Source organism: Balaenoptera acutorostrata, chromosome 15, assembly GCF_949987535.1.
Source record: "Balaenoptera acutorostrata chromosome 15, mBalAcu1.1, whole genome shotgun sequence".
Lineage (NCBI taxonomy): Eukaryota > Metazoa > Chordata > Mammalia > Artiodactyla > Balaenopteridae > Balaenoptera > Balaenoptera acutorostrata.
This window is the reverse complement of record NC_080078.1, coordinates 26,734,052-26,760,319: the sequence shown is the minus strand read 5'-3', so window position 1 is coordinate 26,760,319 and position 26,268 is coordinate 26,734,052. Positions and strand designations below refer to the sequence as shown.

At 41.4% G+C, this 26,268-nt stretch overlaps 1 protein-coding gene across 2 annotated transcripts in view; it reads right to left on the bottom strand.

Annotated features, from left to right (window-relative positions):
- The window catches only part of PARN (poly(A)-specific ribonuclease), a 170,610-nt gene extending 144,496 nt beyond the window's left edge, over positions 1-26,114 (bottom strand). The window contains exons 1-12 of one of the 2 annotated variants that reach the window (XM_007188367.2): positions 25,959-26,114; positions 25,475-25,552; positions 22,700-22,779; positions 22,157-22,224; positions 21,990-22,071; positions 17,268-17,328; positions 11,400-11,565; positions 10,648-10,713; positions 9,348-9,386; positions 8,168-8,210; positions 6,418-6,498; positions 3,307-3,363 (exon numbers count right to left, since the gene is read on the bottom strand). In XM_007188367.2, the coding sequence (XP_007188429.1) occupies positions 3,307-3,363; positions 6,418-6,498; positions 8,168-8,210; positions 9,348-9,386; positions 10,648-10,713; positions 11,400-11,565; positions 17,268-17,328; positions 21,990-22,071; positions 22,157-22,224; positions 22,700-22,779; positions 25,475-25,552; positions 25,959-25,977 (840 nt within the window). In that variant the 5' untranslated portion in view covers positions 25,978-26,114. The remainder of the gene's footprint in view (positions 1-3,306; positions 3,364-6,417; positions 6,499-8,167; positions 8,211-9,347; positions 9,387-10,647; positions 10,714-11,399; positions 11,566-17,267; positions 17,329-21,989; positions 22,072-22,156; positions 22,225-22,699; positions 22,780-25,474; positions 25,553-25,958) is intronic. The other variant, XM_007188366.2, reaches the window with a different exon arrangement.
- Between the last annotated feature and the right edge of the window lie 154 nt (positions 26,115-26,268).

Genomic DNA, 26,268 nt, shown 5'->3' with positions numbered 1-26,268 from the left:
GAGAAGCCACCACAATGAGAAGCCCGAGAACCGCAACAAAGAGTAGCCCCCGCTCACTGCAGCCTCAACTAGAGAAAGCCCACGCGTAGCAACAAAGACCCAACGCAGCCAAATATAAATTAATTAATTAATTTTAAAAAAAAGAAAAGAAAAGAAACCCTGTGGTATTGGACTAGAATCTGAGGTCTATCAGTATAAAGGTATTTTTTTATATATATACATATGTGTCAGACACGGAAATGTCAATGTGTGTATACATGCATGGTTACACATGTGTATCATTCTTAGCTCTGTCCAGTGAGGGGACCTAGAAGCACTAATACCACAGTAGTAGTCCAGGACCAGATCTTGGTTTCTAAACACCATTCTCCAAAGGAACCAGGGCTCCTTGGAGAAGTCATTGATTCTACAGCTGAGGCAGGGAAAATAGCAGATAGTCTGGAACATCTTGTGATGTCAGAAAGTAAGGAGGTGTTCAGAAAAGGGTGGGGGCTTGTTCCAGGGGGAGTCAACCTGAAGAAACTCCAATGGCCAAGGTGGTACCATCTGAGCCCCAAAATAAACAATAAAAAAACTAGATTAAAATCTGTAGAATGAAATAAATTTCCCTGAGTCCAAAAAAATTTTTAAAAGAATTAACAAATAAACAGGGGAGCAGGGCCAGCTCTTCCTTCTAGAAGAATTCCAAGAACGAATGGAGAAAGAAAGAGGGAAACACAGACTCGCCACTAGAAAACCACAGCAATAATGGCTGCAGGCAAGATCCACCGACAGATGCTACGTTACAGGCAAAAGCTTGAGGAAAAACAGGATTTTCGGGACTTCCCTGGTGGTCCAGTGGTTAAGACTCTGCGCTTCCACTGCAGGGGGCAAGGGTTCGATCCCTGGTCGGGGAACTAGGATCCTGCATGCCACGCGGTGCGGCCAAAAAAAACCCAACCAAACAAACAAAAAAACACAGGATTTTCATTGTCTCAATCAAAGTATCTCCTCCAAAATATTTATCAGTCACAAAGGAGGTAACAGTAACACTACAGTGCACAAATCCAGCAGACATCACCTAAACCAAGTGATCCAGGTCAATATCATGAACCATCATTTCTGTGGTATTCCTGCCTCAATCAATGTATGTCCTCAATCCAACATGAGAAAAGATCAGACAAATCCAAACTGAGAGACAGCTGACAAAATTACAGTCAACACTCTTTAAAAATATCAAGGTTGGGACTTCCCCGGTGGTCCAGTGGTTAAGAATCCACCTTCCAATGCAGGGGACATGGGTTCGATCCCTGGTCGGGGAATTAAGATCCCACATGCCTGGGACAACTAAGCCTGAGCGCTCTAGAACCCACGTGCCGCAACTACTAAGCCCGCGCACTCTGGAGCCCACGCACCACATCTACAGAGCAGCCCGAGGGCCGCAAGGAAGAGCCCACATGCCGCAACTAACACCTGACGTAGCCAAATAAATAAACAAATATTTTTTAAAATATATCAAGGTTATAAAAGACAAAGAACATTACAGACTGCAGAAAACTAAGGAGAAATAACAAGTAAATGCAATGTGGGATCCTAGATAGAATTGTGAAGAGAAAAAGGACTCAGTGGAAAAGGGTGAAATTCAAATTAGTTCATAATATTGTACCAATGTTAATTTCCTGGTTCTGATAACCGTATATTATGTAAGATAATAACATTGGGGTAGCTAGGTGAGGGATATATGCAAGCTCTGCACCAGTTTTGCAACTTTTCTGTGGGTGAAAAATTAACACAAAATTTTTTAAAGCAGATTCACTACCAAGAGTGATGGGAAAAGAATTTGGTCTGATATAAAGAGTGTCTACTGTTCACTGGCTCTACAGAGCTTAACTATGTTAGTATTTTTAAGGTACGTGACTTTTAAATTTTAAATGTCTGGATCACTAATAAATAGGGCTTTATTCGCAGTATGCTTTGTGACGTGAGCTACCAACGGTCAGCAACATACTATGAATCACTCTGCAGAAGAGAGACAACACAGAGAAAAAATAAACAGAGGCACAGCAGGCTAAGGTATCCAAACTGTTTGTACAAGGCAAACAAACGTCCCAATCTTGGAAAAGCTACCTAAACCCTCACGGTGGCTATAAGAGGGCTCAAAGCCAACTGCCGCCCCACATCTCTGTGTTTCAGGGACAGCCTCAGTCAAATCAACCACTGCTCTAAAGGCTGCTAAGAGTGTATAATGTAAGCAAATGTGACTCTCTGCTTTTCTGGATACCCGTAATCTTAGCCACTTCTCAAGAGACTCACACCTTGGTTTTTCTCCAGGTTCATCCAACTTTCTATTCCATTCTGATGACGTCACTTACTTGAGGGAAAGAGCTCCGGGCGAGCCAGCCCTCCTCCTTCACAAGGCTCTCTAGCTTCTGTTTACCGGCCACAGCCCCACACCCCCGCCGGGGACAGCGGCTGCCTCTCCGCAGGTGCTCCTGTTTGACAAGCCTGCACCTGGTGGTGAGACATTCATGGACTCCTGGAGTCCGGCCGTAAAGCTTCCCTGATGCAGAGTTCGGCGTCTAAGGGACAAGATGACTCCTCCTCCAGGGGGACAATTTCTTCTCCCTAGGCCAGCTACTCAAGTAAAGAAAAGTCTTGGATTCCAGGCAATTTAGCATCCAGGCAAGCAGTCTGACTCGGATGCATAACTCACAAAACAACCAGCAGCAAGACCCAGTTTAATCTATTCAAGATGTGGGTGCCTCTTTCCTGAAAGGACTTACGAAACAAGGGAAAATGTCTATCCTATCTATTACAGAACCCTCCAGCATATTTACACAAATGGTCAACGCATTTTTTAAATGTATCAAATGTTATTAAGGCTATGAGATATAAGATTCAATTACGGTTATGCAGAGAACTCAATACAATTATTTTTACCCTCTAGATTCTTCTGATTAAGGAACAAAACGCTTCAAACACTAGATTGTTTCTCACCATATTCTTTAGTTTGTTATTCTGCTTCTTACTGGTTTTGAGACGAATAAATGTTAGTTCCATGGAACCACATAAGGCCATCATTGTATAATCCTCCCCTGCGTTTTACAAGAAATGCTTTCTAAAAAAATGGTTTGGATATAATTCTGCAATTACGATGCCACACTAAGCGCCTTATGACAACAATCTGCCTTTATGAAGTTCTAACTTCTCCCTCCAGACCAGGTAAACATTCTAAACGTGACCAGGTGATTAATTTGCAATGATAACTGGGCATTTCACCTTAAATGTTACATTCATGAAATCAGTTAAGAAGTCTGGTTCACTTACCGAATTAGCAATGGCATGAATGACTCTAGAAAACCCCACAGCATCATTCAGTTCTTCCTAATTTAAAAACAAAACAGAAAAACCACTATTGACGTATATATATTGCTTATTTGAATGGGTTAAAATCTAGGCCAAAAAAAAAAGACTGAAGTTTTATATGGAGTTAGATAGCTTTAGTTTCACATGCTTTGAGTCTATCACCCCAAACAACTGCATCTGAAATGACCTATGCACATACATTTCTTCTGTTTTAAAATGAGCAAAGCGGCAAATTATTCATTAATTACTAAAATAACAGTGCCAGGGTTTACCCATCACTTCCCATCAACTGTTGAAATTTCCTAGTCTCTCAAGTTGCCTTAGAAACACAAACTTTTAAAAGCTGCCACCTGCTGGCCAAACTCAATACTGCATTCAATTCTGAGGAGACCCACCCAGCAGCTGACTGACAAATCAAGAATGCTCAGACTCTTTTTTCCTGGTCAAATGCATTTTTATAAAATTTTTATAGCACAGCACTGAGACTCATCCCCATTCAGTTTCTCCTCTCCTGTTTTATTCCCAATGCGCTTAAATGGGCTCACTTTCTCTATCCTGAAACTCCTTCCTTTAATCTGAGCTCCACGCAACCACTCTCCTTTCTCCTTGTCTCTTCACAGCTAAATTCCTTAAAAGACTCCTCTCCACTCACTAGGTCCAGTTCAACTCCCAGGGACCCGCAAGCCCCCTGCTCTCCCGCTTCACCTTCACTGAAGTTGCTCACCTCTTTAAACTACTCTCAAGTCTAACAAGCGTTGGCAGGGATATGGAGAAACTGGAACACTTGTGCCCTGTTGGTGGGAATGTAAAGTGGTGCAGTCACTGTGGAAAGCAGTGTGGCTGGTCCTCAAAAATTAGAAACAGAGCTACCATACGAGCCAGCAATCCCACTCCTGGGTATGTGCCCCAAAGAACCGCGAGGACTCAAAGAGATACTTGTACGCCCATGTGCAGAGCAGTGTTATTCACAAGAACCAAAAGGTAGAAGCAACACAAGTGTCCATCAGCAGATAAACGGATAAACAAAATGTGGTACATACGATATTACTCAGCCTTTAAAAAGAAAGGAAATTCTGTCACATGTTACAATACAGACGAACCTAAATGACATTATGCTAAGTGAACTAAGCCAGTAACAGAAAGACAAATACTGTATGATTCCACTTACATGAGGCACCTAGAGCAGTCAAATTGACAGAGACAGAAAGTAGAACAGTGGTTACCAGAGGCTGGGGGATGGGGGAATGGGAAGTTATTGTTTAATGGGTACAGAGTTTCAGTTTTGCAGGATGAAAGGAGTTCTGGAGATGGATGGTGGTGACGGTTGCACAACAGCGTGAATATATTTTACAGTACAAAACTGTACAGTTTAAAATGGTTAAGATGGTAAAGTTTAAGTTATACATTTTACCAGAATTAAAAATTTTTTAATTTTTTAAAGAATATTCTTTAAAAAAGAAGAAGAAAACCTACTCCCAAGGCTAAACCCAATGGCCATGTCTCAGTCCTCATCCTACTTCTCGAGAGCATCAGACCCTGTCAACATCCCCTTCTTCAAACATCCTTCCCCTTGGCTGCTGTGTCACAATAACCTCAGGCACATTTTCGCACTTCTGCCCATCACTCAGATGCTGGTGGCCCTCAGGATCCGACCCTGGGCCCTCTGCTCCTTCCTCATGCACGCGATAGGTGCTCTCATCCTGTCCCGGTCTCTCTGCCGACGACAACCAAGTCCAGCCCTCACCCCTCTCCTGCACTCCAGCACGACAATCTGCTGACAGAACACCGATGCTCAGATGCCCCCAAAACACTGAAAACCTCATCTGCTCAAAAGCAGAATGTAACACCTCTGTCCACTGTAGGGGGACAGCCCTGCCACAGTGTCCTGGTGACCTTGCACATATCCAAATAGTCCACGCAGGCAAAGGCTTGAGATGTAACTAATGTGCATCTGGGTGGAACACCCCAGGAGAGGATGGGAGGCCACCTCCCTCTCTCGCCTGGGAGGCTGTCATGAGACAGTTTCTCACTGTTGCCCAGGTTCTGATGAGGCCTGGGGCGTCCTGCCCCACCGCCTTTTCAGGATAGAGCTACAGAGTATGAAAGCACTTAGCCGCAGTCTAGAGTCGGCTGCTCGGCGACGGGGCGTCCACAGCTCACTCTGCAGTCACCTGGCCCCTTCTGTTTCAGTGTTGTCTTTTTGGTTTGTGGGACAAGCACCACGTGCAGCTGTCACCTTCTCTAAGTCATAAACTGTCTAAATCTAACAGAGGCTTGCTGTGTCTTTCCTGGTTGCATTAGTCTGATGTGGCCCTGCTTTATGCATGGGTGAGCTGGACATCCACCCTCATCCAAACCCACTCCTGGCCTCCTCCACCTGTGTCCCCCGCCCAACACCACTCCGGCCACCCCATCTAAGTGGACTGATGTCAGCCTACCCAGCTGCTCAACTTCCCGGCTTGAGCATCTTCTTTCTTCTGCCTTCCTCTTTCACCACCCACATCCAATCACAAATTCCACTGACTCTACCTTCTAAAGATTGCCAGATTCCACCTAAACTGCTACTAACTTTCCTGTTCCAGGGCACTGACATCTCTTAGCTGGTTACTCCGCAGCTTAACTGGTCTCCCTGCCTCCAGACTTACTCGAATCCATTCTCCAGAGGACAACCAGTGTGAGGTTCCAACGATGCAATTATGACCGTGCATCCTAATCTGTCGAATCATATCATCTAAACTTTGTTTTAGGAAAACTAGTAACTGTGCCTGAAGTTAGACACAGCAAGATGAGTTAATGGGCTGTGAAGCTCAGTGACACACAATCTGAATGATAACCACTAATTCCTTCTCCAAGACTGCTTCATGGAAGTGAAGACTGGTCAACCATGATGCCAGCCTCACTTTGTTGGCTGCATCTAATTACTTAACCTTAGGTTCCCCTCATTCTCTTCCAGGTTTTGCTACCAATTCGATTCTTCTCTAGTAGAAAAATATTCATTAAATTGAATCTATCACAGGATCTACAACTCTGTAGCCATTTCTCACCCAAAGGAAATGAACATAATCCAATCACCTGTTCCTTAGCGTGTTTCTGCTGCTCTCTTCTTTTACGTTCTTCTTCATCTACTTTGCTGATAACAATATAGCGCTCTTTCTAAAAGACATAAAGCAGATATACAATTTTCGGGAAGCTACCTAACCCCTACCCTCCAAAATTCAGATTCTGCTACCAGTAGAAGTTACAGTTTTTCTCACTGCACAGTCCTTCATGGGCTAAACACACTGAAAGTATTTTGAAATGCCACCAAAAGTTGAGTTGATGCTTTACAAACCAAAATTCCACCTCCGTGTTTCCATGACATTTTCCCATGGTTTATTAATCACCCCAAAAGACAATTATAAATATCAACAGACTGTGAGAATAAGACACTCCATAATAAACACTAAGATGTTGCATTTGAACATGAATTTCTAAATAGTTGGTTTTAAAATAATTTCTATATAATCTATAAAAATGTTGAATCACTGTGTTATACACCTGAAACTGTAATACTGTAAGTTAACCACACCTCAACAAAAAAATTTCTACATTTCATTAACATAAGAAAAAAATCCTGGGGAATTCCCTGGTGGTCCAGTGGTTAGGCTTCCAGGCTCTCACTGCCAAGGGCCCGGGTTCAATCCCTGTCGGGGAACTAAAATTCCACAAGCCGTGGGGTGTGGCCAAAAAAAAGGAAAAAAAAGAAGAAAAATCCTGGATTTTCTGGTAACTTGTCAGATAACTAGCACCTTCTTTCTCACATACTGCATTTTTTTTTTTTATTTTTTAATTTTTTTTTTTTTTTTTTTAATTTTATAGCTACTTTATTTATTTATTTATTTTTGGCTGTGTTGGGTCTTCGGTTCGCGCGAGGGCTCTCTCTAGTTGCGGCAAGTGGGGGCCACTCTTCATCGCGGTGCGGGGACCGCTCTTCATCGCGGTGCGCGGGCCTCTCACTATCGCGGCCCCCCCCGTTGCGGGGCACAGGCTCCAGACGCGCAGGCTCAGTAGTTGTGGCTCACGGGTCCAGCCGCTCCGTGGCATGTGGGATCTTCCCAGACCAGGGCTCGAACCCGTGTCCCCTGCATTAGCAGGCAGATTCTCAACCACTGCGCCACCAGGGAAGCCCTCACATACTGCATTTTGTATCAATCAAATACACCACAAAACCTCCTGTGTCAAAGTTTGAGATTTTTCTTCTAGCAAGACTTAATTTACTTAATCTCTTATATAATTAGACATCTGACTTAACAACAAGAACTAAATTCTAAAATTCTGTAGAAGGAACGCACCATTAGCTCACCATCAGCCCACCTTTACCCATCACAGTTCTATCACTGCACCCTGGGAGTACATGATGATAGCTATGTTTATGCCCCAGATTCTAAAATTTAATTTTACTGGCCCACATAACAGGAAGCAATTATTACATGGATACCATGTATATCAGCTTTCTGTGATGATTAAGAACATGTACTAACATTTGCATACTTTCAAGTTTACAAAGCATGTTCACTTCCATCTACCCACTTGATCACTATTTTTTAAAAAGCTGTGAGATAGGTATAGCTAATCATTACCATGCTCATGCCCAATGCACAAATGAGGAAAACGAGGCTGGCAGAGGGGAAATGACTTGCCCAATGTCACCCAGTTCATATGTAGCAGAGCCAAGGAGTAAACTCTGACTTTCAACTGCTCGATTTGATTGCATTTTGCATTTGCATATTGTTGCATGGGTTTAATGCATTTGATGTTGGCCCTGGGTAATTCTTGAGGTTACCTTTTCAGTTTCTAAAGTCTCAACATGAATGCCTTTGGGATACCTAAAGAAAAGAAAGAAAACATGACATCAGTAGATGAGACAACAGCTAAAACCCTAAGTATTTTAAAAACAACTACATAGCTATAATTTCATTACTTAAGTTTTATTAAGTATGAAATAAATACCACTACTAGGAAGACTTTAGAGTAATTTCAGCTGCTAAATGTTTCCCTCTCTCTCCTCTTAAAACACAGGAATGTAACTGATTTCAAATTAATATTTTTAGGACTTAGGCATCTTCTGAAATGTCAGGCATCCCGTAATACAGTCAACTCATTACTACACTGTCAAATCTTGCTTCTAGATACCACAATGCTTACTTCTTAAGTGAAATTCTGAAGGTCTCTTTGGATGATCTGGGGCATGCACAGGGTAGATCTGAGATGAGTAACTCTGCTGTAATCTGGCACAGTAGTTACATCTGCCCAGGAGAGGAATCTGGAACCCGGGTGGAGTATGTGGCAAGGATAACGTGAGAGGAAAGGAGCCTGGTCAAACAACAATGGCCCTTTTCCTGTTTTGGTCAAAGTAAATTCCCAGTACACATGCCACTGGCAGACTCTAATGAAAGAACAAGAACCCCAAACAAAGTCAAGTGCAAACATCCATCTGTCCAATTCTGATACTCAATTTTTGAGTTAGAGATCCACTTGAAAATATAATTAAATCAATAGAAACACCTCCAGAAAAATACACGCACACAATTTTGGATATTGTTTCAGGGGATTCATAGGCCTCCTGAAACCTACCCATGGCCTAACCCGTTTTAGAAAAAGCATTCACCTGAGTATTTCCCAGGTCTTAAAACCAAATCTTTATCATATATTGATACCTTCAAAGAACAAAAACACTACACATCCAGAAGTTAATGGACAGGCCAAAGTGATAGTTAAAAGAAAATTGTAAAGGCTTTACAACATCTACTAAGAAGGAATAACAAGGAAATAAATTAAGTGGGTATTCAACTTAAGAAACTAGGGGAAAATAATAACAAAATAAAGCACTGCCCAAGAACACGGTATGGTCAAATCACTAAGAACTGCAGAATGTCAAAAATGAAATAAGAGCTAAAAAATTACATTTAGTTTTTAAATCCTGGGTCCCTCACAGAGCTCTCGTGTATAATATAAACACTTACTTCCAGCTCAAAGTCTGATAAATTAGTTTTCTTTGGAACCTATAAAAACAAATGAAAAGGTATTAATTTTGGCTTATAAAAGGAAAATTCAAACTGACCAAGCACTGGTTGGGAAAGACATTTAATTTTTTTTTTTTTTTTTTTAAAGATGGATTGGGGACTTCCCTGGTGGTGCAATGGTTGGGAAACTGCCTGCCAGTGTAGGGGACATGGGTTCAATCCCTGGTCCAGGAAGATCTCACATGCCACAGAGCAACTAGGCCGTGCACCACAACTACTGAGCCTGTGCACCACAACTACTGAAGCCCGTGCTCCTAGAGCCCACAACAAGAGAAGCCACCACAAGAAGCCCACGCACCGCAACAAAGAGTAGCCCCCGCTTACCGCAACTAGAGAAAGCCCACGTGCAGCAACAAAGACCCAACGCAGCCAAAAATACATAAAATTAAAAATAATAATGATAATAATAATGGATAAAATAAATAAATAAAGATGGATTGAATTTTTTTTAACTTTTTATTTCATATTGGAGTATAGTTAATTAACAATGTTGAGGTGGTTTCAGGTGTACAGCAAAGTGATTGAGTTATTCATATACATGTACTTATTCTTTTTCAAATTGGGAAAAACATTTAATTTTTAAAAGAGACTTCATTAGAAGTGACAGGTAATGTGCAAACAAGAGCAGATAGGATGTCTGAGGTGGGAGGATTCCTCACCACTTTTCTTCATCGAAATGTTCTTTATTATTATTATTATTATACTGCCTTTATAGAAGAGGCAGAAGTTCTTGTCTAACCAAAGTATTACTTCCTGTGGCTGTATGAAGAGAGTTTTAAGTAGACAGATGCATTAAAACACTTCTGTGAAGCTAGTCACAAAGTAAAAGGAAGGAAAGCAGGCTGTTTCCATCACTGACTCTATGAAACACTGATTTTTTTACTGCAGAGAGAAATTAAAAGGACAGGAGTAGCCTGACAGTAAATTCTGCTCTTCTGAAGCCTTTATGTATGAAGCACAAGTCGAGGCTACAATAATTATGCCACTCTTGAGCATGACTTAAAGCAAAGGTGCACAACAGTTTTCTCCCCTCCAGGACGGAATAAAGCATTCATTCAGTGTCTCTATATACCATGGTCCCAATTGTGTTAATGCTAAAGTTAGTGCTGAAATATGGGGAACATACCTATAATAAAAAGACTATTTATGAGAGTGTTTTTAAGCGACCAAATGGAGCACATGCCAGAAATCATCTACCTTTCCAAAAAAAGTACACATGAAAATATTCAGGGCAACTGACCCAGTACATGGCTCTAAATCCAAGTTCTTGTTTTCTTCACTTTGCAATAAATCTTCTATTTTCTCTCTGAGGAATTAGAATAAAAACATGACCATCAGCATCACTAAGGAATGAAGTTGTCAACCAACAGAATCATCATACTCAAAAGCAATCCAAATACAAGAACATACAACACTGTAATTTTACCAAATCATGTTATAACTTTTTAGTTCAGTAAGGCTTAAAGAAAAATACTTTATTTTGGCATTTGTTGCTGTTATTAATGAGTTCGCAACAACTTCTCAAGGATTCAGCAATACAAGTGATTTGCATTTTTACTTTCCTAGTAAAGCAGTTATACTGACAACTAAACAGAGCAAAACCAGACGCTCCTCCGAGGGCATGTTTGCTTGTCAGAAACCTCACTGCAAGAGAAAAAACATGGATGTGTTGCAAATATCTGGATGGGCCTCTGCCTTCACGGGAACTGGACGGTGGCTGTCAGGCCCGTGGTCCACGCAGGAGGCCTGACCACTTGGCCAAGATAGTCTCTTGCCTGGTGACACATGGGAAGTCTAAGTACAGTACACAGAACTCGATTTACAGTTGACAGCTGTGACACAAACTCAGATACACCACAGTTAAATCCTGCCCCTCAAACATCACACCTCTGGGTGCACTGTGCATGTGCAGCACAAGCCTGAGATACAGACGTCAGCCCTGCCCCAAGACACGTGACTCAACGCACGTTTGGTTTCCGTTTAGGAACTTACACCACTTGGTCAATAAACTTCTTCTGATCCTCAGGAATCGTCACGGGACATTTTGAAGTGTTAGGAGACGTGTACGACAAAGCGCCTGCACCATTGGACTGTAAACGTTTTTCATCATATTGCTCTCTTAACTGTCTTTCTTCTTCCTGGTTTAAGTATGGAATTCCTGAACAGAAATTTTTAAAGAATGCATTAGCAGAAATAACCGTTTATCATAAAAATTTTGTAACAAACCAAAGAGTCTAAAAGACTCAGGAAAGACCATATTTAACTACAGCTCAAAAAAATCAATGGAAAAAGCAAATGATTTTGAAATGTGTTTGTCTATTCATTCACTCCATTCGCTCGTTCATTCATTCTCCTTTCAACAAACTGTGATTTGGCTCTTACGCTGTGCCAGGCACTGTATCAGGCACTAGTGAGCTAACAGTGAACAAGGTAGACTTGTCCTGCTCTGTAGTGAAGCGAACGACCTTAGGATGACCAGAGGAGGCCACCAGGAGGGAGGACCTCGGGGTAAGAATGAATCAGACATGAAGGAGCTGGGGGAAGAGTATTTCAGGCAGGGAACAAGCATAAATGCCCAGAGGATGGAAAAGGCTTGGACTGTTCCAGAAACAGCAAGGAAGCGTAAGCAGGAGAATGGCGTAATGTCAGGTTGGAGAGGATGGGGCAAGATTACATAGGCCCCTACAGGCCACGGTAAGAATTTACTTTATTCTACGAGCAATGGGATGCCATCAGGTTTTAAGCAAGATAATCACATTATCTGCTCCATGTTTTTAAAAGATCATCTGGACTCCTGTGAGAGTTGAAGTAAGGAGGTCAGCTGGAAGGAACTGTCCACTGCGGATGTCCAGGCCAGAGACAACTGCTTAGATCAGAGGTCAGCAGACTTTTCCTTAAAGGGACAAACAGTAGATGTTCTAGGCTTGAGGGCCATATGGGGATCTCTGTTGCAACTACTTAACTCTGACCTTTGTAACATGAAAACAGCCACGCAATGGGTAAATGAATGGGTATGGCTGTGTCCCAATAAAGCTTTATTTATAAAATAGGCAGAATGCCATAGTTTATGACCTTGGCCTAATCTACAGAGATGGAGAGAATGATTCTAGAGATAGGAGAGCTAGAACTTGCCAACATAGTGGGGGTGAGGGAGAAAGGGAAGGGCAAAATAAAAAACGACATCTAACTATTAGGTTTAAGCAGTTGGGACAACAGTAGGGCTACTTACTGAAGTGGGGAAAACTAGGCAAAGAATAGACTTGGGGCCCAAGGGGTGAAAATCAAAAGCTACCTCCTGGATATAATAAATCATCTAGGGATGTATATATAAATGAAGAGGTGCAGATATAAGCCTAAAGCTCCGGAGAAAGGTGTTGAGATATAAATGTAGGTGTCATCAGGACGTGGGGGGCATTAAAAGCCATGTGACGCTTAAAAAACTTTGTAGAAAGAATGATGGAATTAGAAAATCACCACTCGTCAGCAATAATAATTGTTTCAAGCAAGAATTATCAATGGATGCTAAAACTAATTGGTGAAAAAGTGATCCACATTAAAAACACCAACAGCTGCGCAACAATATTAGTGTACTTCATACTTTACATACTACAAGTAAAAAAAAAAGTTATCATCGTCAGTAATGCGGCTAATTGATGTCATATGCCTCCTGATATGATGCACTGAGCAGCACAGACATTCAAGTCTGCAGTATCCCTGCCCGAGATGAACAGATGCATTTGGAGTTGTCTGAGGAAACATCAAAAAAATCCAAATTGAGGGGCATGTTACAAAATAACTAGCCTCCAATATGCAAAAATGTCAAGGTACTAAAATCACAGACTGAGAAACTGTTCTGATTTTAAAAGAGCAAAGAGATAAGACAGTTTAAAGGCAACGTGTGATCCTGGATTGAATCTGGACAAGGGGGAAATTATTTTTCCTCTTTTGCTATAAGTAGCAAAACTTATATTAGGTTTGCAAATGAGGTAACAGTACTGTAGCAATGTCAATTTCCTAATTTGGATTACTGTACTATATAAGAGAATGCTCTTGTTTTTAGGAAAATTCACATTGAAGTAGTTAGGAATAAAGGAGCATCATGGGTGCAACTTACTCTAAAATGGTTCAGGAAAAAAATTATATATACACATATATAATGAGAGAAAGGACGACAAAGCAAACATTATAATGCTAACACCTGGGAAATCAGAGGGAAGGTATCAGGAATTCTTTGCGATATTCTGGCAACATTTATATAAGTCTGAAATTATTTCGAAATAAGAATTTAATAATAAAAGATAAATAAAACCATGGAATATATGAGACCAACTAGGAAAAGTAATATTTAGAAGCTGGTGAGACAAGAAAGAGCCAATCAGGACGCGGAGGAGTCCAGAGGGAGGTGGGACGAAAACCAGGAGAACGAAGTGTCTGAAAGCCAGAGGACAGCGTCTAGGGAAGGAGGGAGCAATCGACTGGGTCAAATTCCTCCAAAGGTGGAGCGAGATGAGGACAAAGAAGGATCTGTGGGGTCTGAGATCATGGCAGGCACGGGGGACCAGCAGTGTCCTTGGAGGGGTGCAGATGGCGGGCCAGCTGGGGGTGGGTGAAGAACAAACTAGAGGGGAAGAGGAAGGAACGGGGAGAGCACACATCTCATTCAAGAGGCTTTGCTCTGAGTGGGAGGATCACAGGCCAGAAGTGGAAAGGGGATGTGGAATCAAGTGAGGGGGGATTGTTTTGCTTTGGTTAGAGTTATTTCAGGACGGGGATGTTCCTGCAGGCCTGCTTAATCTTCACAGGCCACCAACTCCTTTGGCGGTCGGGCGAAATCTACAGACCCTTCCCCAGAATAATGTTTTCAAATGCATAAAATAAAATATGCAAGATTGTAAAGAAAGGTAATTACATTGAAATAGTTACCAAAAATTCTTTTTTTAATCTATGATATAATAATAGGGGATAATAATATAATAATACAGGAAATCAGCTTCCTGGTCAACACATTAAATAACAAGACCTAATGGCAGGTGAAATAACTATGATAATTTCAAAGAACTGATGAAGGTAAACAATATTCAATATATCTGTCACAACTGAAATGCCATTTGAAGATACCTGGGATTTCACTGAGGACAACCTCCCAGCAACTGCTAACACTGCTGGGTTGTTGCCTACATTCCTAACAGAAGAAACAAATTCAGTTCAAGGTTAGAGAAAATATAGATTTGAATTCCACAATGCCCTCCCCAAGTTCACAGACTTCTGAATTCCACAATGCCCTCCCCGAGTTCACAGACTTCTGAATTCTATCTATGGCAGGAAGGCGGCCCATGGCCTAGATTAAGAAGCTCTGCACTTTCACAAAGCATGTTTACAAAAGTTGATGGAATGATCAGAAGAGATGGGAAAATATCCAGGAGAGAGAAGGGCAAACTGGAAGAGCCAGTGCCTGACTAGGAGGCAGGTACTAGCCTCTGACCGGTGCAGGGACTCCTCTGTAAGGAGAGAAACAAAAAGGCTGAGCCCAGGCTTGGGGGAGACCTGTGGGTCTGGTGGTGAGAACATGAAGTGGCTCTTCCCTGATAGCTTCTATTTTCATTGAGAGGCATGGTCATCAGTTGAGTGGGACAGACATCATAGAGAGTTAGAAAGGGAATTTCTAAGTCAGAAAAGTAGGATTTTTGAGCATGACTGAGTCCTTTCTTGAAGCTTGTGGTCATGAATTTAAAGTGACAAATTAGCTCAGGTGTGTCACATTTTTCTGCAATCTTCAGATGCTCAGAAATAGAGGAGGTAGATGATAAGATCCAACCAGGGCTGGGACTTAGCTAGACCAGGGCAATGGAGGGAAAGAGGAGCAAGGGCAGGAAGAAAGGATAATGATGGACCAGGTGGACATGGAGAGAAGTCAAGACAGGAGAGTGGAAGGTAACCGATAGTGAAAAAGCAATGGAGGTCAACTGATCGCTGAAATGAGGTACCCAAGTAAGTGGAAGAGAAAGACAAGAGAAATGATGGAGATGGGCACAGTTATTGCTAATAAGACCCACGATGCTATCAAGGGAGTGCAGGGCTAAGGGGAGGCAGAAGTGAGGACTGCTGACCGCCTGGCCAAGAAACAGACAAGACAGAGCATTTGCTGGTTGTCCTAGTGGACGCTGGAGTCACCCAGAAGGAGGAGAGAGGTAGGAGTGGAGAGAAAGATGATGAGCCGATGCCAAGGCTGCTGGTGAAGGCCACGCCCAGGAAGTCAGCAGAAAGAGGGTCGGCAGAGCTGGTGACGCAGCCCTGGGAAGAAATGTGGCTCCTGAGAAGAGGGAACTCAAGTGGATTGAACGTGGCATGCCTACCACTGCCTGGCTGCAGATACAGAGACAGAGCTGAAACCACCCGTGCTTGGGAGGGCCGCAGGGGGAACGGCAAGAGGACTGACCTGGTTCCATTTCAGACAAGGAAGTCAAAGGCACTTCCAAGAAGACTGCCAGGAGAAAAGGGCCTGGCATTTGCAAACCCTGAGTGGAAAGATTTGATGAGAAAGAGAAGTGAAGGTCTAGGTCAGAATTACAGAGCATCTACAACAGCACGGGGTTAGAGTCTCGGTAATAACAGATGGCCTGGGAGCCCTGATGCAGCCGTGACTAAAATATTACAAGGTCTGACTACAAAACTAGAGAGTGAGGCATCCTCCAATTTAGCTGCTTCTCTCCTTTTATGAAAATAAAACCATCAGGCTGGAAATTACACACTCATATGAGTCTGGGTAAAGTAGTTCCTTCAGAAGATTTCTGCAACTATTCCATTATAGGGCTCTAACTACATTTGGAACTTGTGTTTTATAATGGCTTTCAGAGTCAGGTATGAGCCAAAGCAAATAAATTATTTTATTATACCCAAATTGTGTTACCCAGCTGGCTCACCCACCAGGTTAAGCAGTTTGGATTCCAAATTTTTTTTAGTATTTCCAAAAATCAAAATCATCACTAGACATGAAGACGCAGCACCACTAAAGCAATTAAAAAACCAACATGACATGGGTGCTACAGGCCCGGCAAGGATATCATGCTGAGGGGAAGAGACTTTAGCTGACGTCTATGTTCTAGAACCTTTGCTGAGAAAAATCTCCTTTCTTACCTCGCTCAATAATACATTCGCCATGGGAATGAATACAATTTACAAGAATAATTAAGTGAAGTACCTATTGACCTTAGAGCAGCAGGCGCTTAATACTGCAGAGAAAACCAGAGGCTTTCCCCAATACTTTTCGGGAAACAAATGAATGGAGGAAGGAAAACCACTCTGGTGTGGTCTAACTTCCGGTGTTCGTTCATCAAATATTTAACGGTCACCTCCCTGATATGGGAGAGGAATCATTCGTGCTCTGGTCCGGGGATAAGGAAGGGACGTAGTCCCTCCCCCAAGGCTGCTTGCCAGCCTGTCATGCCAGCAAGTTAGCCATCAGGATTGTGCAGACTATGTAGACTTTTCTCCTCCAAAGACCATCTCTGTATTACTGGAATATGGCTGCTTTTTAAAATGCTACATTGTAGCACTTGTCTCACTGAAAGAAAACAGGGACGCATTCCCCCCCTAGGTGGTGTGCCAGGAAACCAAGTCACACCAGCGACAGAAAAGCTCCACTCAGTGAAACCAGGAGCGTGAGAGGCCTTAGAGCTAAATAAAGTAGCAGCTCCTCTCCTGTTCAGTTCAGGCCTTAAAAAAAGGGCACAATAAAAACTCTATGGCTGCACACGATGGGCTGGGAATCCGAGATCCTGTCTCAGACAGCAGGCAGAAAAAGATACTTCTCAACCAAATCCAGATTCACAAGCTCTAAAGAGAGGTCACACATAGGCTTACCGTTGCGAAAAACTTTATTAAAATCAAATCCTTGGCTTGCTAGAAAGTCAATGCTTGAGCTCTGAAACAAGAGTAAACAGAACATGCATTTTGGTGATGTTCGTGGCCGGTGTATGACTAGAAGCAGAGAAAGAACTCAGGCGAGTAAACAAAGGCAACCAGGCAAGGAGACAGCATGCCAAAGGTCAGAGGACAAGGCATTTCTACTCCACCGCTGCCAAATCATCCATTAATTCACTTAAACTATCTGGGCTCTTCTCCTTTATAGCTTATAAAACAAATATCCTTTGTTTCACAACATTTAAGAAAATTTTACTTAGTGAACATATATTCTCCCAATAGGCAGGAAACTCCTGGTGGCTGTACTGACTATAAATAAAAATTAAATGTATTTCTATTATCTCACCCCAGGTTCAGGTTTAAGGTAGCAAACAAGTGCAAGTTATAAGGTATCAATATTCACTTCAACTTAGATTCTGAAAGCCCCATATCTTTGTTTTCTTTTTTTGGCCACGCCATGTGGCATGTGGGATCTTAGTTCCCCGACCAGGGATCGAACCCGCGCCCCCTGCTTTGGAAGTGCGGTCTTAACCATTGGACTAGGGAAGTCCCAAGCTCTTAATTGGATGTTCTTTACATTCAAGATCAAAATAGAGAAAAATTCCCAGTAATGAGATTTATTAAATACATATCTCAAGCCTAGGGTAAGTCAAAATATGTAAGTAAATGTTAGTAAAAATATTAATTAAATAATACTACCCAAGAATGGGAAAATTTTCACAAAGTTCTTACTCAACTGACTGAAGAGTGGGAAACATCACTGTAGCTTCTCTAATTTTATTCTTGTTTTAAGTCAGAACATTAGAGGGCAGCACACTTGAGTCATTTTAATCTGACCCCACATAGAACTACCTTCCTGACCTGTACTTGACATTATACCATCAGTCTAGGCTGAGGGACGCTGTACCAGCTCCAGTAAACTCATTACCGTATTCTCTTGAGAGATGCCACTGAAGAAAAGGTCTTCTACATTAGTGATTTCTTTATGATAACAGAAGGGGAAATGTTCTGAGGTCTCTAGTCTGAGGAAAGCTGAACTTCTCCTGAGCTCTGGCCTATTTCGATCCTATGGGCCACAGAACTGATTGTGTGTTCCCCCTATTCTTGGCTGGTAGGAAGCTAAGAGACAAAAGGTGAGACTTTCTTTGACACAAATTCTGTGTTCTAATCATAACACAGTAATCATATCCTCATTTCTCTTTTCTTCCAACTTTTCACTTACTTATCTTTTTAATCTTATGTTAAAATCTTTCATATACTGTATATACTTTTATATATATATATATACTTTTCCAACACAAATTCTTTTTAAAATATGATGAGATATAAAAAGGCAACCTTACCAAATACACACACACACACACAAACACACACACACACAAACACACACACACGTGTGGGTACAGGCACATCATTTTCCATCATGTCCAGGTTTCCTGTGGTTTCAAATAAGCAACCAGTCCCCGCCCACATCTTTCCTTTTTATCTTGTTCTGAACAAGACCCAGTGACTTCTGACTTGGGCCACAAGCCTTTTTATCTACCATGCCTGAGTATTCTTATAACTCTGCCCACCTAATATTCCATCACTGACAGAGGCACCAAAAGATGGATTATGGAAAGGCATTTTTGTCCCTGCTGTCACTAGACTCCAAAACATCCTAACTCCCTTCTTTAAAAATCCAGAGTCAGAGATTCACCTATCCCCTTTTTGAAGCTATTTACTTTCCACTCAAATAATACCCTCTAAGTTGCACCAAAAAAATGTACTTTATGCCACTGAACTGAAAGCCTCTTAAAATGGTAAATTTTAGGTTATTTATTTTTTACCATAATAAAGAAAAAAACCCATATAGAAAAATGGTACAGATGAACCAGTTTCCAAGGCAGAAATAGAGACACAGACGTAAAGAACAAACATATGGACACCAAGGGGGGAAAGCGGCCAAGGGTTGGTGGGGGGAGGGTGTGGGATGAATTGGGAGATTGGGATTAACATATATACACTAATTTGTATAAAATAGATAACTAATAAGAACCTGCTGTATAAAAAAAAAGAAAAGAAAATAAAGAAAAAACACTTTGAACCAACAAAATCTATTTGTGGTTTACTAACCACTATCTTTGGTTGGTCCTAAATGTACCATTTCCAGGATTCAAAAGATGAGCACGGCTACTCGGGAGGACAGTTTGAGGCATGTATCAAAATGTTAAATATATAAGCTCTATGAGTCAGCAATTCCCCCTCTTGGAAATCTATCCTATAAAAACATTCCTACATATAACCAAGACATGCTGCACATAGACGCTGACTATAGCATTGCTTAAAATAGGTAACCACTGGAAAACTTCTAAACTCCAATTAAACAAATTGTAACATATCCATACTATGAAATATGAAGACAGTGTGTTAAGTAGAAAATGCAAGTTATATAAAATATGAATATTATGATCCTGTGTATATTAAAGAAAAAAGCTAAAATTATGTATATATATGTAGACATAAGAGTATATGTACATATGGACATAAAAGGAGTGAAATGGGGAAGGAAGTGGCATGGGGAAGACGGGATAAAAAAAGAAACTCGTTCTTTACTCTATAGACAGCAGCAGGGTCTCGATTTTTCACGACCACGTATGTATTTTCTTCCATGAATTCAACTATAGATGTTCGCCCAGAAAAAGGAAGGAGAAGAGAAGAAAAAGAGGAGGTGAAGACAATGCCAATGCCATACAGTTCTGCTGTCGCCCCATTGGACAGGCACGTGCTCCAGGAGTGTGCCTGGCTCTCAGGCAGCTCACTCCTCCATATCCTGCCAAGTGTGAGCAGCTCACTATGTATACAGATGCTTATTTTTCAAAGAGCATATTAAGTTATTTTGCTCCCAAATTCTCCCTGCTTTAAGGGTAATAAGAGCTTTTCAAGATTGATTTTTGACCAGACACAATTTTCACCCTACTCGCTGAGTCCAGAAGCTAATAAGTTCCTTATAAGATACAACTCTGCCGTCATCATAGAATTTTAAAGACAAAATCCACCTTAGATGGAGGACAAAAGAAAAAAATTCAAAGATACTATCATTTACCATATCCATACAATTCACAAGTTTACTTAACTGAGTCTAAACCTCTTCTCTGCCTTTGCTTTTCCAGAATAGAGAATTGCACCATTTTTATCCCATTGTCCATTTCAGACATTAGTCTCTGGCCTGTCTTCAAGTCTGTGATGTCTTTCTTTGTTTTAAGGAGTGGCTGGCTACTATAACTGCATTAAGTGTTCCAGGTGTAGCCCCAGAATGGCTTTGTACAATGGGTAGGTGCTTTTGATCTGTTTCCAATTCATTTCCTAGAATAACTGTGTTTGTGTTGGTCTTTTAGAACAAAGCATCATCCCCAAGGTGTCTCATTGCCACTGTCTGCATTTGTTTGATTAACCCCTGGCTAAAGCTATGGAATCCACTTTAAATAATTGTCTTTTCCTGGTACTGCTGGAAAACTACATCCATACAAATTTCCCAACTGAGCCTATTTTTCTCTCAGTGAAAATCTACAAATACTGTTTAATTAAGTATCCTATACTAAGGTGACTGGTAAATAGCTGTTAACTGGTTGCAGGGTAAAGAAATATTAACTATGGTTTATTTGTTAATTTAAGAAAAATTCAGGTTACAAGACCAAAATTACCTTCTCTTCAGCCCTAGATATACAATTAATGCTCAATTTCACTTGTTTATATCCTGCCTTATTACAGAAAGAACCTGACATGACTCAGTCACTCAGAAGCCTACACTCCAGGCTTTCTTAACTGCATTACTACTTACATGCAGGAAAAGGGAAAGATGGGAAGACTCAAAGGAACTAATGTTACTACGGGGAGAGAAGCTCAGGCATAAGATCATAAGGGAGAAAAGGCCAACATTCAGCTTTCATCACATATCCATTCGCTATACACTTATTCACATTCACCTTATCCATTGTATCAGATTATTAAGAGAGCAGAAAGGGGAAACTGATATTCACTGAGTGTCTACTAGATCAGCTACAACTCCGAACAGGGTGTTCTAAAGGGGAACATCCTTGTATCCTTACCTTGGCTCATAAAGTCAGCCCTCTCCTCCTCAGGAGGAAACAGTTGTCTTTATCTACCCTCTCTTTCCTAATTGGTGAGCTTGGGAAAAGAAACTGAACATATATAGCTTAGCCCCTTTTGGGCTCTCTCTTTTCAAAGAGGATACACACATACCCTCCTCTTCCAGAAAATAAAGCTCTACCCTTGGAGATGGGTGCAATGAGAATGGGGTGGGAAGAAGCCTGAAGGTCCTGATCTGTAGGTTCAATTCAGGGGTAAGACATTAAAAATCCCCAAAAGAGTCACACTATGAAGCCATGGTCTCAGATTCAGCTTTACTAATGATAAAGCTCATGTCCTCATTTCCATCTGCCTGTCTCTTACATCTCATTCCTTTACTCATTCTCAAATAAAAGGGAAGATGGGAGTGTCATTAATTTACAACCCTAAAACTGAAAGTCAGAGAGGTGAAATGATTTGCCCAAAGTGCAAAGTTAGTGGTAGAACCAAATTTTAGAGAGAATTCTGATTCCACATTTCCACACTGTCTCATCAGCCATTCATAACAGAAAAAAACTCAATTATACTACTAACCTGACAAACAAATTTGACATCTGGTGAAGATCTATTGAAGGGTTTCGGGAAAACATAGAAGTTAAAAGACTTTGTTATATACCTGGGGAAAATAAGATAAAAGGAGACTTAGGGGGTTACATTACGCCATGACAAAAGAATTCCCACCACTTATTAAAACAACCTACTTTGAATCTGTGTAGTCATACTTAAAAGTGCAGAGGCCAAACTGAAACAGCAAAAAGTCCATGGAATGCTGGAAAAGGGAAATAAAATATCTGTCAAAACAGTGCTCTACAGTCGACATCAGCAACAGTATTCTCAATCAGGTGGGTTTTCTGATTACTTAACTTTGGCAGAATACTTCCAATTAGAACAGATTACACATTATCTATCAGACGCATTATCAATTTATATACATTTCTTAATATTTTTCCCAACTTAGGCACCTATCCACCATCTGGAGTATCATGGTAAACCTATTTCCAAATGATTAAAATAACCACATCACATTTCCTATAAATCAAATTAACACTGAAAATACTAAACCTTCCCCAAAATGTTTTCCAGCAAACAATTATTTTTGCTGTTGTTTTAAATACCACTAAAATACCATTTTATAGCTGGGGTTGAGACGTTAATGAACAAGTTTAATGATTATATTCCTCTATAATTCAATATATGCAGGACCAACATGGGAAAAAAAAATTTTTTCTAGCACATCCACGTACCTTTTTAAGCTTCTGATACCTTTCTTCCGGAGTGTCAAAACCATTTGTTAATGCAGTGACCGAGGGTCCATCGCTGATTCCTAGATTTTAAGAAATGAAAGTTTTTAACTTGTTAATAAATGTTAATGGAAAAATGTCAGTCAACTATTCAATGGCGCTATAATCTCATATTTTTATGAATGAAAATTAATTGGAAGTGCTCCTTTCTTCATTTATTCAAAATTAGCATTAAATTCACTGGCTACCAAGCTAAACTCTATAGTAACGAATTTAGAGATGTGAATGTTTCAATTTGAGAATGGGCAGTTTCAGTGTCTAAAATAGATTTCAAATATAGAAAACACTATAGAGACCTCACCAAAAAACTATTAGAACTAATAAAGGAAGTCAGTAAAGTTGCAGGATACAAAATTAATACACAGAAATCTGTTGTAAATTTCTATACACTAGTAACAAAAACAGAAATTAAGAAAACAATCCCATTTACAACTGCATCAAAAAGAATAAAATACCTAGGAATAAATTTAACCAAGAAGGTGAAAGACCTGTACTCTGAGAACTGTAAGACATTGGTGCAAGAAATTGAAAACAATGGGAATAAATGGAAAGACTGTGCTCACGAATCGGAAGAATTAATACTGTAAAAATGTCCATATTACCCAAAGCAATCTACAGATTCAAAGCAATCTCTATCAAAATACCCATGGCATTTGTCACAGAACTAGAACAAATAATCCTAAAATTTGTATGGGACCACAAAGTACCCCGAACAGCCAAAGCAATCTTGAGATGCCACCTCACGCCTGTCAGAATGGCTATTCTCAAAAACACAAGAAATAACAAGTGTTGGCAAGGATGTGGAGAAAAGGGAACCGTCGTGTACTGTTGGTGGGAAGGTCAACTGGTGCAGCCACTATAGAAAACAGTATAAAGCTTCCTCAAAATATTAAAAATAGAGCTAACATATGAGCCAGCAATTCCACTCTGGATATTTATCAGAAGAAAACAAAAATTATTTTTTCTTCAGTAATTCTAATTTGAAAAGATATATGCACCCCTATGTCACGACATCATTATTTACAATAGCAAAGACACAGAAGCAACCTAATTGTCCAAAGATAGATGAATGGATAATGAAGATGCCATATATACACACACATATATATATACACACATACATACATACATATATATACACATACATATAAAGAAATATTACTCAGCCATAAAAAAGAATAAAACCTTGCCATCTGCAACATGGATGGACCTAGAAGGTATTATGTTAAGTGAAATAAGTCAGACAGAGAAAGACAAATACCATATGATTTCACTTACTGGTGAAATCTAAAAAACAAAACAAACAAACAAAACAAAGACATTGATACAGAGAGCAAACTAATGGTTGCCAGAGGGGAGGGGTTCAGGGGAAAGGCCAAATAGGTGAAGGGGTTTAAGAGATACAAAGTTTCATTTATAAAATAAATGTCACAGTATAGGGAATATAGCCAATAATATAGCCAACAATAACTTTGTAGCTAACAGATGGTAACTAGACTTAGCATGGTGATCATTTCATAGTGTATAAAAATATCAAATCACTATGTTGTACACCTGAAACTGACATAATTGGTCAATTACAATTCAGTAAAAAAAAAAATAGGTTTCGAAACAGTCATGATTTAAGAAAACAATCTCTATGACTGAATAAGTTTTGCTGCTTTCAAAGATTAATGCATACTCAGACATCAACAAATACTGATGTGCATTATTGTTAGAGTACAGTCTTGGTCAACAGTTTGGAGTAACATCTACACAACAAAGGTATATTCAACATCAATAGACAATTATTTGTGGTGAAAACTCTTAGCTTTCCAGGGAATTGACTCCAACTAGAAACTGCACGCTTAATTAAAGCCAAAGATTACCCCCAGCATGGAGTCCTTTAGGAAGAGCTGAAGTCTTAGAAACATGTTAAACTTGTAGCAAAAGTGTTATCTATACCAAACGTGGATATCTTTGATCCAAAAAGAGAAAAAGAAAAAACCTTGCAATTATAACTGTTAGTAAAGTATTAGACACACATGCACACACATGCCAAGGCAGGCAATAAACACTTCCACTAATGCCTAAAGGAATACCTTCATTTATCTGCAAAAGTCCGACCCTAAGTCGGTCACAAAGGACAAATATTGTATGATTCCACTTACAGGAAATGTCTAAACTAGTCAAATTCATAGAGACAGAAACAGTGGTTGCCAGAGGCAGAGGGAGAGAGGAGTTGGGAATTATTGTTCAATGGGTAGAGTGTTTCAGTTCTGAAGATGAAAAAGTTCTGGAGATGGATGGCTGGAGAGGGATGCACAACAATGTGCATGTATTTAATGCCACTGGACTTTAAAACCACTTAAAAATGGTTAAAACGATAAATTTTATGTTATGTGTATTTCACCACACACACACAAAAGCCTGAGCCGAACTCCCAAGCTGTCTCACACACATCCAACAGTTTTTAAGCAGCACCAAAACCTTAATCTCTATCTGCAACCCTGAGAGGTCCAACAACCACAAACCCAATCACAAAACCCACCGCACCTCTTCCGTGCTTTCGAAACATTTAAGAGGAAACGTGGAGACCCATGCAACTTGCCCAAGGCTACAAACAGGGGGGAGCGGCCAGCAGGCAGAAGTCCGGGGCAAGGGAGCAGGGGGTAGGGGGGCAGGAGGCTTGGCTATGCACTGCAAGGTGCCAGCCTCAAGCTTGCAAGAGAGGGATACCTGAAAACTCCCCATCGATGGCGAAGAAGTCCGCCTCCTCTATGGCCTGGTACACTTTGTGGAGATTACTCTTAAAATCTGCGGAGAAACCGAGAACAGGCTCAGAACCGGTGGCCTAGCTGCTTGCCCACGGGCTACTAGGTTGGGAAGGAAGGAGGGCCCGGGGAACTCCTACGTCTCCTAGGGCGGAAGGACAGGTCCCTGAGGGGTGCACAGACAGGGGCGGAAAATAAGCCCCGCGGGGGGCACGAGCCTGAGAGGGATAAGGCCCTGGGGGTGCCCGGGTAAGAAAGACGACAAGGCCCCGAAGGGTGTATGGGCCAGAGAGAGGAATAAGGCCCTCCAAGAGGCGCAAAAGGGGGAGCAAACCCCTGAGGGGCTGCCTCTGCCCCAGGCCCCGCCAAGCAGACCGGCCGTGTTCCGGGCCTAGCAGGCCGGGTGAGGGGGGCCGCGGTACGCGGGGAGGTGCACGGCGGACACGCACTGCTCCTGATTATCTCCATTTTGCAGAGTGGCCAGGCCCCGGCCCCGTCCGGCCCGCCTCTGCCGTTCCACTCGCGAAGTTCCACTGCCAGCAGCGCAGGCAGCAGCGGCGGAGACCGCGGGGGTGACTTCCGGAAACAGCGCGCGCCGGCGCGCCGTCACGTGTGCCTGCGTCATGGTAGGGGCGGGGCCAAGGCTGGGTTCCTTTCCCGGGACACAGGAGGGGCGTGGCTATCGAAGTCCCCCAAGGCGTGGTCTAGCTGGTGAGGACCAGACTTGGACAATTTACTTTATTTATTTATTTTTGGCTG